Here is an 11,795-nt window from a genome sequence, read left to right as displayed (position 1 = left end):
GTTTTCAGCTGCAGGTTTGGTTTATTGGACCAGAGGACGTCTGTGGATTCATCCAACTGTGGACTCTACTGCCATCTTGTGGCCATTGTTGAGTATTACAACCAGACACGGCTGCATCGTATCTCTTCCGCAATTAGCTCCATATCAGCGTGCGTTATCACACACACTAAAGAAGACGGTTGGCCTTACGGTGATGGTTGCTTTCTGTCACCAGAGTGTTCTTTTTGTTTCTTTTTACTCATCAGCTTCTCCGTGCGGTAACTCGTCAATTTTAAGCTACTTTTATTCCAACCAGACAAGAGTCTGAGCTACATGAATTAATAGTTTCAAAATAAACTGTCAAGTCCGTTTAACTGAATAATGCTTCAAGGCAGAGCAATTCTAAAGAAAGACAGAGACCATGGATTTTTTTTTAATCATCAGTGTCAACACTCAACAGAAGATCCACCGAGAATGTCAAAGTAAGAACGTAATTATAATCCTAATTATAATGCTTTAATTTTGGTATGATACACCTCCGTCTGCGCCTGGTCTGCGTAAAATGTGCACCTTGACACATGCAAGAAACAACTTGACGCAATCGGCCAATACATTTCACAAGACGGTTCGAAGAAAACGGAAGTATAGTATGATGACAAATATATTGAACTTATAAACTTAAACGGCGAACCTTAACACGCGCAAATTTAGACGGACTCAGCACCTCAGTTCCAGAAAGTTTTAGTTTCGAGCTGAGATGCTCAGAATGAAACTTATGACGCTGTGTGATGCAGGAGGGTTTCCGTATTTTACCATTTTTAACTGAACCTGTGGCCACATGGAGACACTTGCTGACTGACAGCAGTGAAATAAATGATCTACTGTTGCCGTTTGTGAGGAAAAATAAGGATTTACATCAGCAGAACTAACAGCACTAAAGGTGAGCATGATATTTGTCTGGACTTTATTGTAGCTTCATATTTTAGCAGATGACTCCACATTTTAAAAGTAGTTTAAATTTTGTGTTTGTGTGCGAAGAGATCATGCCAATGTTTTTGTTATTTTCAGCATAATTTAAATCAACATGGCTCTACATCCAGTGACCCAGGCTATTATTGACTTCGCCGCCGGAGCAGTAGGTGAGTTTATCTTATCTCATAACAAGATGTAAGACAGAACTTTATTAATCCTGAAGGAAAGAGACTATCCACGAACATTAAGTATGAAATCTCCATCTGTCTTTCTATCCAACATTTTATCATAAAATGAGGGTTGAAAGATATTTCTGAAAACATTTCCGGATTATTATTAATAATTGTTATAATTAAACTACATCTCAATGGCTAAAACAATGAAACAAAATATTAATAAGCAATAGAACAATATCAAAAATGCTGCATTGTCATGACTGGCTGCTTTTATTATATTTTATTTGGTTAAAGAAGGAAAGCAGAAGCATTTTGAGGTAAAAGGAAAAACAAATTTTAGACAAGCAAAATAAAAAGCTATGCTGACTGCTGCATTCTTTTTATTTTGCAGCTGTACATTCATAATTGAAACATTCATTACCAAAGGCAATTAATGCCAAATTTTGCACATGCTTTGCTCATGGCTGGCTTATTTTATTATCAGAAGCACTTTAAGTTAAAAGGAAAAACAATGTATCTTTCTGTCTATCTAGACCAAACATTAACAACAGATAAAACAGGGGTAAAATCCAGCCTATTAAAAAGTAAAATTATTCATCAAAACTTAACTATTGTCCGAGTTAACACAATTTGTCTGCATGACAACTTTTTGTTCCTGGAACAAAAAGTTTCTTGTGTCCTTCCCCTTCGACTTAAGGGTGAGATCAAGTGTTGGCTTTGGTCAGAGAGTCATGACCAGAGATGGGAAGGAACTATGTACAAATACTTTGTTACTGTACTTGAGTAGATTTTTCAGGTATCTGTATTTTACTTGAGGATTTATATTTCTGTAGGCTTGGGAAGGAACAGATTACATGTAATGGCATATGCAATTAGAATACAAAAAAGGAAACTGTATTCCATTATAGTTACAAAAAATAAGACAATCAGATTACAGTTACGTTCCATGTGCACTGTGCAAACATTACAAGACCTCATAAGTCTCACACCACCACTTTGGTCTCAGTGAAACCAGCTAATTTGACAGTTACCAATTCACTATGTCTTGAAAAAAATGTTTCACTTAGGTCGAATTTTGCCATTATCTTGTCTTAAAATCTAATTTAAAGAAGCATTTACAGGTAACACCAAGCTCTCATGTTAGCTGCATACACCAACTGCCAACATTAGTTACACAGACCAACAGCTAATGTTAGCTACACAGACCAACCACTAACTTTAGCTACACAGACCAGCTGCCACAGACCAACAGTTAGGGTTACCTAAACAGACCAACTGCTGATGTTAGCTACACAGAACAACTGCTAACGTCACCTATAGCTACTTGCCAACATTAGCTGTATGACATTAGTTTTATCTCTGTTATTGAAGCTCGATCTGCTGAAATCTTTCCTCAGGTGGAACAGCTTGTGTGCTGAGCGGTCAGCCATTTGACACCGCAAAGGTGAAGATGCAGGCATTCCCCAAAATGTACCGCAGCTTCACCCACTGCTTTGTGTCAATCTTCAGACAAGAAGGATTGCGTGGTTTCTACAAAGGCTCGACGCCGGCCATCGTTGCCAACATCACTGAGAACGCTGTGCTCTTCTTGAGTTACGGTCTCTGCCAGGATGCCGTCCGCTTCATGTCCAAGATGGACAAAGGGGCAGAGCTCAGGTTTGACACCACCTACATTTCTGTATTCTGTATTTATATTAAGATCCAGAACTGGCTCCAGTGGTGAGCAACATTTTGACACGTCACCTGAGAAACTTGTAAAATTAGTCTCAAGTATACTTGAGTAACTAACTTTTCAATGCCAGCTACAGAAGTGGGAAAATAACTAGTACAAAAACTAAACTAAGTATTTATTTTTACATTAACTTAATACATTTCAACATAAATATCTATAATATTAATTCCTTACATTTTTTAAAAAACAGGCTCATTACTTTAGTTTTAATGCATTTCAGGGGAATTATTGATTATTTTTGTTTTGCAAAATGATTTCTTGGTACATCCATCACTGCATGTCAAGCATGCTAGATGTAACAAACAATAATTATATAAACGACGTAACAAACAAAAAGAATGTAACAAGATTTTTTAAAAAATGACACAAAAGACGTAAAAAGACGAGACAGACATAACGAAACAAAAAAGATGTAACAAGGCGGAAAATGGCGGAAAAAAATGGAACAAAACAAAGAAGATGAAACAAGACAAAAAAAGTAACAAGATGGAAAACGATGCAAAAGATGTAACAAGATGAAAAACGACATAAAAGGCGTAACAAAACAAAGACGTAAAAACACAAAACAAAGTAAAAGATGTAACAAGAAAAAAGATGTAACAAGAAGAAAAAGTGTAACAGACATAAGACGTAAAAGATGTAACAGAATGAAAAAGACTTAGATGATGTAACAAGACAAAAATTAGGCAACAAGATGTACAACAACGTAAAAGACACAAGACAAAAAATTATATAAGACAAAAACAATGTATCAAGATGAAAAACATGCAGCAACATGAAACAGACAACGAAGAGAGGCTCAAACAGAGAAAAGGAGAGGTTAAGAGAGATACTTTTATACTTTGAGGACATTTCAGAGACCTCTTTTGTACTTCTGTCACCTCTGGCCAAAAACATTAGACTTTGAATGAAGTTTTGTGTCCTTCAGTCTGTGTCTTGCGGTACACAGTGGACTAATTGTCCAGGTTTCTCCCGTGAGAAAATGATCCTGTCCCTGAGAGCACCAGATGGGCCTGTAATTCCTTCTGTGTCAGTTGAAGCGTGTTTAACTTTTTCTTCCAAAATATCATCACAAAAGTCATAAAAGTATCGCATGACACAACAAATATGACTATAATATGAACCAAATAACCAGATCATCTGTCTGATTTCATAGATTTTCTTAGAATTGTTTTTCCTGCTAATGTCGACATTTTCAAAGGTTTACCTCTCAATTCCTGTCCTGTTCTCCATGAGCTGCTGCTTCCTCTATCCACAGTAAAGTATCTCACCACGCAGCTATTGTGCAGTCACATCATGACGGAGTATGATCACACAATTTTATTTTTGGGTTTCCTTGGAAATTTTGAGGAATAAGCAATTGAAGTGAATAATAACTGAGAGATAGTTTTGAAACCAGAAACCAGTCCCTGGACATTTAATGAGAAGGTGAGTTTGTTGAGTCCAGAAATAATTTGATCATGCGGATCATTTGTGTGTCAACAGAACACAACAGAACAAATCACCTGTTAATGTTTGTTTATGACAAGGGGGAATTTATGATATCATCTAAAAATTTAAATATCCTGAATAAATACACAAAGGAACGAAAAACAGAAGTACGGTATGATGACAACCATATTAAACTCCTAAACTCACTGAACTAAATTTAGAGGGAATTCGCAACTCAGTTCCGGAAAGTCTTCATTATGGGAACTAAGATACTCAGAATGAAACTCTTTACGCGGTGTGTAATAAACAAAGGTTCTAGTGTAAGGCAGGGTTCTCTTAATGTTTTAGCTGTTGCCTTACTTATTACTTAATAAAACTGTGGGTAAAATAAGAGCTTCCACTGTGTGTCTCAAACCACTTTTAATGTCCGAAGGAACGTAGGACAACTGAATAAGTGACATCTCACATCTAACACAGCACTCCGCCAACCTTTATCATAACTCACATTACCTGCACGTACGGTGCGCCATATTATATAGTTCCAGATCAAACTTAAACAGCAGAATACAAATGTAATTACAATTAATTAAATTATGTGGACTCAAAATAATGAACAGTGAAAAATAAGACAATCTGCTGAATATGTCCTCAAAAATAAGTCTCATCTTACACTAGCAAGAACCATCAAGTGTTCTTCGGCCCATCCCTTCTTATAAAGGTTCCACTAGGACTCCTTTCAGAGACTACTACCTAGAATCCAACATAACAGGTTATACTTAGGACCATCTATGAAAGGTTTCACCCAGAACACCCTGTGAGGGCCCTATCTTATGCTGATCTAAAGCACAAGTGGAAAGCGCAAGGCGCAATGGATTTAATTTATTCAAGGTGTGTCCAAATCCACCTTTGCCGTCTTGTACCAGGGGTGGGAGTGATATTTTGCCCTGCCCCGCCCTTTGCGCCACCAGCGCAAAGCAGGATACACATTAATTCATTAATTCACAGGTGAGTCTTGTCTGAACATGCAATAAACCAATCAGAAAGTCAGCTCACCTTCATGACGCAGGTGCGCCAGCACCGCAAGCAGTGGCAGCATGACGGCGGATTTACCAGGAGAAAACAAAGAGAAAAGATTTTCAAAGTGAGGAGACAAATCTCCTGGTCCGAGGAGTGAAAGCGCAAGAGCACGCCATATATGGAGGGGTTCTGGGGGGGTTCTACTGAGAACCTTTTGATATTCCAAGGGTTTTATCCTGAACACACCCAGAAGGTTCTACCAAGAGCCTTTTTATATTCCAAGGATTTTATCTAAAACCCACCCAGGGAGTTCAACTGAGAACCTTTCATATTTATTTAGAACACACTCGCAGGCTTCTATCAGGAATCTTTTTATATTCCAAAGGTTTCATGTAGACACCAAACCCAAGTGTTTTATCTAGAACCCACCAAGGGGGTTCTCTTGAGAACCTTTTATACTCCAAGGATATCTAGAAATACTCAGTGGGTTCTACCGTGAATGTTTTTATATTCCAAGGGTTCAATTTAGACCTCACTCAGGGGGTTCTACTGAGAACTCTTTTACATTACCGAACCCTTGATGAAAGAGTTATTCAAGAATTTCAACAATCTTTGAAGAACTCTTTCTTCCAAAAAGGGTTCTTTGGATATAATGGTGCCCTTAGTCTAAAGAACCCTTGATAAACCCTTTCTCCAAAAGAGGGTTCTGTAGAAGCAGATGGTTCTGGGTAAAACCTCAGCCCTTCAGGAAGAACCCTTTTGGAACCCTCTAAACAGTGCAGGTAGTTGTCCTGTATGAACACTAACAACTCTTTACCTTTTCTTTCCTCTGTCCTCCATTTTATTTTTCATCAGTGATGTTCAGAAGGCGTGTGCGGGGTCTTTAGCCTCCATCTTTTCCGCCACGGCGATCTGTCCCACCGAGCTGGTGAAATGTCGCCTGCAGGCCATGCACGAGATGGAAGCAGCTGGCAAGGTTGAAGGTGGACAGAGAAGGTCAGTGTGACCACAAATAGCAGCACATGTTTAATTTCGGTTTCATGTTGACGTCTTTTGTGGTGTGACTTCAGCACAGTGTGGACGGTGGCAAAGACAGTGATGAAGAAAAACGGTCCCCTGGGTTTCTACCAAGGACTGTCGTCCACCATCGTGAGGGAGATGCCAGGTTACTTCTGTTTCTTTGGAGCCTACGAACTGACTCGGTCTAAATTTGCACAGTACAAGGGCACAGACAAGGACAGTATAGGTGAGATTCTGTTATTTTACATTAACATTTAATTAAGCTTTTTTTGCCCTTTATCATGTGTTTCTGTGATCTGCTGCTAAAAAATAACTCTGGTCTTTGTAGGTATTCTCCCTCTCATGTTCAGTGGTGGATTTGCGGGAGCTTGTCTGTGGTTGGTGGTCTATCCCATAGACTGTGTGAAGACCAGGATCCAGGTGCTGTCTTTGGCAGGGAAGCAGGCGGGTTTCTTGAAGACCTTCATGAGCATCATACACGCTGAGGGTAAGATCTGAGCATACATTTTTAGGGCCTGTGCACTGACCAGTGTGACGACCTTATTCTAATGCAAAGAAATATATTTCTTCTGGGGTTTTTTTGCCAAATGAATTGCACTTGGCACACGTGTCACAAATGGTGGAAATTTATATCTCACATGGGTTTAGACCATGGACTTGGCAAAATGGCTCGATAGCAACTGCTACAAAATTTCAACGAAATAGCCTCCATGGCACGTTTCACCGACGTGTGAAAACCGGTCAGCATATGTATCATGTTCAGATGTACAAAAAAGCCTATTGGAGCTATACCCTAAATCCAACAGGAATATGGTCATTTTCATTTTTTTGTGCAATTTTAGGCCTTTTTTCTTTAATTATTATTATTTTTTACAGGAGTTTTTAACAAACTCACCCCTGAGAATTAATCAGAAGAACTTGTAAAATTGTGTGCGCAATCTAAAGATCCATGCAAAAACTATAATAAGCTTGAACTTTCACTGAGTCATATGTCAGTGGCATGGTGTGGAATTACGATGTTTCATATTGAAACAGGAAGCTGACATTGTCAAGTCACTAATGTATTATAGAGAAATGGATACAGCTTCAAGGCCTCCCTTCATTCATGTGAAAGCTGCTCAGTGGTGCATGAAGCCAACTTCAGTGTCAGAGTTTCTGCATTGTGCAGCTCATAGAGGAAGAGAGTAGAGCAGCTAACATACCGTTTAGTCCATCACTAACTTGAATGGGGATAAAATTATTAAGTGCTGTGGTCCTTCTCGATGTTTCAAACATTGATGGATTGAATGGATCAAATTCTGACAGTGAAACGAGTCATTTTGTGATGGTTGTGACACTCAAAGATATGTATCCACTGTTTTACAGTGACTTCTTTTACAATGTAAGCTTATGGGGAAAAGTCTTTTTGGACCACAGATCATTACATGACATTGTGATTTTGTCTCTATGTCAAATTTGCTTCAAAACCTGGTACTCTTCCTGGAGGCCTGGTCCAGCCCAAGTTTCCCCTGCGGTTAAATAACAGTTAAGTAAGTTTGGTACCGGGCGTAAAATTTCTTTTCCCAGGGTGGCAAAGTCATGATGCGCATGATAGTCTGACTCTGATCAGCCTATGACTTGTTGCCTTTCTTGGTTGGGGTCATTTCAGTGGGCGAGGTTCTGGTTAGGTTTAGGCATGAGGATTGTGACTGAGTAGGGTTAGGGTAAGAATATCAGGGTAAACTAATCAGAGGCAGAGGAGGGTAGGTCATGACTCTGTGGGACCTCAGTTTGCTTTCTTCTTTTCCGTTTCCTGTAATTAGAAAAGTTGAAAAGAAAAAGCAAATAAGTAAGATATATCATCACATCTTAGGTTAGCTAATGTTAGCAAAACACTAGCTAATGAGCTAGCTATCGATTGATGTAGACTAACAAACAAGTTAGTGTTTTGCTAACTCTTGCTATCAGATGTGTCTAGCTAATCATTCATGTAGAATAGCTAGCTAGTTAACTAGCGTTTAGCGTTTTAGCATTTAGCTAATATTAGCTGACCTAAGATGCGACTACGTATACGTAATTTCCACACGTCCTCCAGTAACATATTTTAGTCATCTTCAAAATTTGTTTTTCCTTTCATACAGATAAGGCTAGCACATAGTACATTTAAGTACAGGAAACAGAAGAGGAGAAAGTTGACTGTGGTTCCAAAAGGAGGCGGGACGTAACACGAAGACTCAATTAGGCTTTTGAGAATAACCTTGTGTCAGTAGAGAAAAGTGCTGTCAAGACTTGACTCTCCCATTCTGTTCATAACGAGTTCAGATATTCAGAAATCAGATGCGACCTCTGCAGACACAACTCTCACTTTATCAGAAGTTAATTCAAAAGAGAGGGATTCTTCAGCAATATTTGTTTGTTGTTGTTCGTTTTCTAACCTTCTCTTATACACTTAACAAAAACACGGTTAAATACAGTTTTGTGATATTATTCACCTTCCCCTGGAGGCATCTGGAAGTAATACAAGTGATTAACACAGACTATTTGTTTATGGTTGTATGGTTTAGTAGTGTCAGTGTTCATGAGGCAGAAATATTCTGAATCATTTACACACAGCAGCTCTGAGGGAGATAAGGCTGTTTAACTAAAAAACAGTAAGAATAAAACTTTACTAGTATGTACAGTAGGGATATAACAATACCAAAAACTCCTGTTCAAAAGCTGAGGGTAAGAAAACCTTCAGTTAAAGAGTAAGCGCTGCAGCAGTCTAAATGTTAATGTGAAGAGCAGACAAAGGGATATTTCTAAAGGGATATTTTAATTCCTCTGTTCTCTGTAAACTGTGGACACTGCAGTGTGTGAAAAACCACAGTCTGACCTAATTTGCACATTTAGTCGAATATAACTGTACATCTCATCTCTGTCTGCATGCTTAATGTACTGAGTCACAGCCACATGCCAACACCATCTGCACCATCTGTTGGTACGATGGGGAGATGTTCAGAATAACTTGGCCTCAGAGTATCATCATGGAACAGGTTTAATACTTAGTAGAATTTCTTTAGAAGCACTTTAATTGATATATTTGTATTTTATGACTTGGAAAAGCCAAAGCTTGACACTGTAAATGTTTGCTGACGTGACACAAATGAAGCAACATTTACCAGTCACACCTAATATAAAGTGAAGTAGGTTTAAATCTTCACAACCTGTAGGGCTGGGTTATACCAAGAAGGTTTAATTTTTTAACCCTAATTTAGTCATGGTTTAACTTAAATTCATATTGCACCAAACTTTCAAACTAGCTTAAAATGAAGAAATATTAAATTTAAGTCTCAAATGTTTTTTTGTTTGTGTTAGCCAGCTAGCAAACAATGTAATACTTTTAAATCGTTTTCCAATGTCATATTTTAACTTTTAGCTAGCAAGCAGACAATATAAGATTTTTTTTAAAACATTTCAGCTTGGGGGGGGGGGGGGGGGGCTATAGGTGAGTTGGTAGGGCGTGTGCACCATGTATTGAGGCTGTCAGTCCTCTGCAGTGGCTGCCAGTTCACTTCTCGCCTGTAGCCTATTTGCTGCACATCATCCCCTCTCTCTCTACCCCCCTTTCCTGTCATATAAACTTGGATTTACTAAACTGATATTAGTTTAATTTTATTCCACAATTGCAGCTTATTAACATAAAACCTGAGGGAAAACTAAAAGCATAACCCTGAGGGAGCTGAAGTCTTTTTTGTTTTTGTTTTTTTTCCTCTGCTGGCCTGACTTGGACGTCGAGTGTGGATGCATCATGTTGCTAACTGGGTCAAACTGGGGGCCTGACTCATCTGTGGGGAATGACCTGTATAGTTGTTTGACTCACTCACTCTTGTCCCGCAGGATTCACTGCTCTGTATTCTGGCCTGAGTGCTACTATGATACGCACCTTCCCTGCCAACGGAGCGCTCTTCCTGGCTTATGAGCTCAGTCGCAAGTTCATGATGGACACCGCTGGTGCCTGATGTGGAGGATCTTTGCACTTTAAGCAACGTTTCTGCACTTATTTGTCCTGTTGTTGTTGTTGAGTTGGCTAAAATTTTTAGATCTTAACATTTTATTAAAGATGACATAAATGCAAATATTGGTGTTTTGTATGGGGCTGTATTAAAACATCTTGACAACAACATAAGAATAAAATTTTCCGTATGTCTTGGCAGTGTTGGCCTAAAAGGATTCATTTTTAAACCAGATTAAAATTATTTGGCCATGTTGCTCTATCAATTAAGCCATCAGAACTTTCTCAAAGGAGGATTAATTAGAGCTTCTGTGCTGAATTGTTATAAGTAGGCTAAATAACTTTTTAGCTAGCTAGCAGGCAATGTGTAACTTTTTGTTGTCTTTTTAGTAAGATAGCAAACAATGAAAGGTTTTGTTAAGGAACACAAAGAAGCCCAAAGTTCCCTGCTTAGCCCCCTCCTTTATACTAAAACAGCATGCAAATTTAGTTGTTTTAATTTGGGTGAACAGACATTATCAACGACACCAACTTCAAGAAATGGTTATTTTTTATGTTATAACAGTACATTAAACTATAATTTGGACTTGTCATTAAGATGTCATTAAATGTTATAAGGTCGGTTTGACGACAGAGTACAGTACCAAGGTGATTTGCAGAGTTACCTGATGTAGAGTCAGTGGTTGGCTCGTTCACGTGATGCTAAAGTGGGTTAACTCCTATCTGCTGAACTGTACCTAGTGTTAGCTAGCTTGCTCAGTTAGCTGTAGAGCTAGTCACCTAATCTAATTAGCTGACTCAGCTTCACTTTTAATGCAAGCGGACATTGTTTGAGATGTCTTTAGTTTTATGTTTTAACATGACATTAAACTGTAATATATGATTGATTTTGATACAGGCAATCATGAGACTATTATAAGTGTGTCATGAACAATCTTATGGACCAAAGTGGAAAATTTCTGTGAAGGTTCCCGGTCATCCGGGTCATGGTATTCATAGTAAGGGGTTGTCGTAGGCAACTGGACTTGACAGAGTTCTTGAAGATGTTTCGCCTCTCATCCAAGAAGCTTCTTCAGTTCTGACTGACTGGTTGCGAGTTCAGGTATTAAACCTATGTGGGGTCGTGAACCATCGGGATCACCTGGGGGGGGGAGTGTGAATGAGAGTCATTAGAGTCACATGAGTGTAGGTTGGTATCGAACTGCCTGGGAAGTGATCTTTAGACTGAATTGTATGTGGCACATAGATTGTTGAGGGATGGCCACTCCAGGTTAACAAAAATGGCCTCTTTTACTCCTCTCTCAAACCATCTGTCTTCCAGTCCATTTTCCACTCCAGCACTTCTATCCATAGGTGACTCTGGTTGCTGACTATTGTTCTCTGTATGAGTAACATCACTTGATCAAGCCTTTTCTAACATTCCACACTACAAAATAAGTAATAAAAGTATGTATGATTCGTGCTGATATCGTATCGGATTGATATCGGTATCGGC

The 11,795-nt window shown here is 38.8% G+C and overlaps 1 protein-coding gene across 1 annotated transcript; it reads left to right on the top strand.

Moving 5' to 3' along the window:
- Positions 1 to 1,031: 1,031 nt before the first annotated feature.
- slc25a15a (solute carrier family 25 member 15a) lies at positions 1,032 to 10,501 on the top strand. Its single transcript, XM_084717400.1, has 6 exons — positions 1,032 to 1,118; positions 2,525 to 2,783; positions 6,163 to 6,303; positions 6,378 to 6,553; positions 6,656 to 6,814; positions 10,186 to 10,501. Exons 1-6 carry the CDS (start codon positions 1,064 to 1,066, stop codon positions 10,305 to 10,307), a joined length of 912 nt encoding a protein of 303 aa, XP_084573526.1. The 5' UTR covers positions 1,032 to 1,063; the 3' UTR covers positions 10,308 to 10,501.
- The last annotated feature ends 1,294 nt before the right edge of the window (positions 10,502 to 11,795 follow it).

Source organism: Lutjanus erythropterus, chromosome 4, assembly GCF_056507025.1.
Source record: "Lutjanus erythropterus isolate fLutEry1 chromosome 4, fLutEry1.hap2, whole genome shotgun sequence".
NCBI lineage: Eukaryota > Metazoa > Chordata > Actinopteri > Lutjaniformes > Lutjanidae > Lutjanus > Lutjanus erythropterus.
The sequence above is the reverse complement of the archived record's forward strand: the minus strand, read 5'-3'. Positions and strand labels throughout refer to the sequence as shown.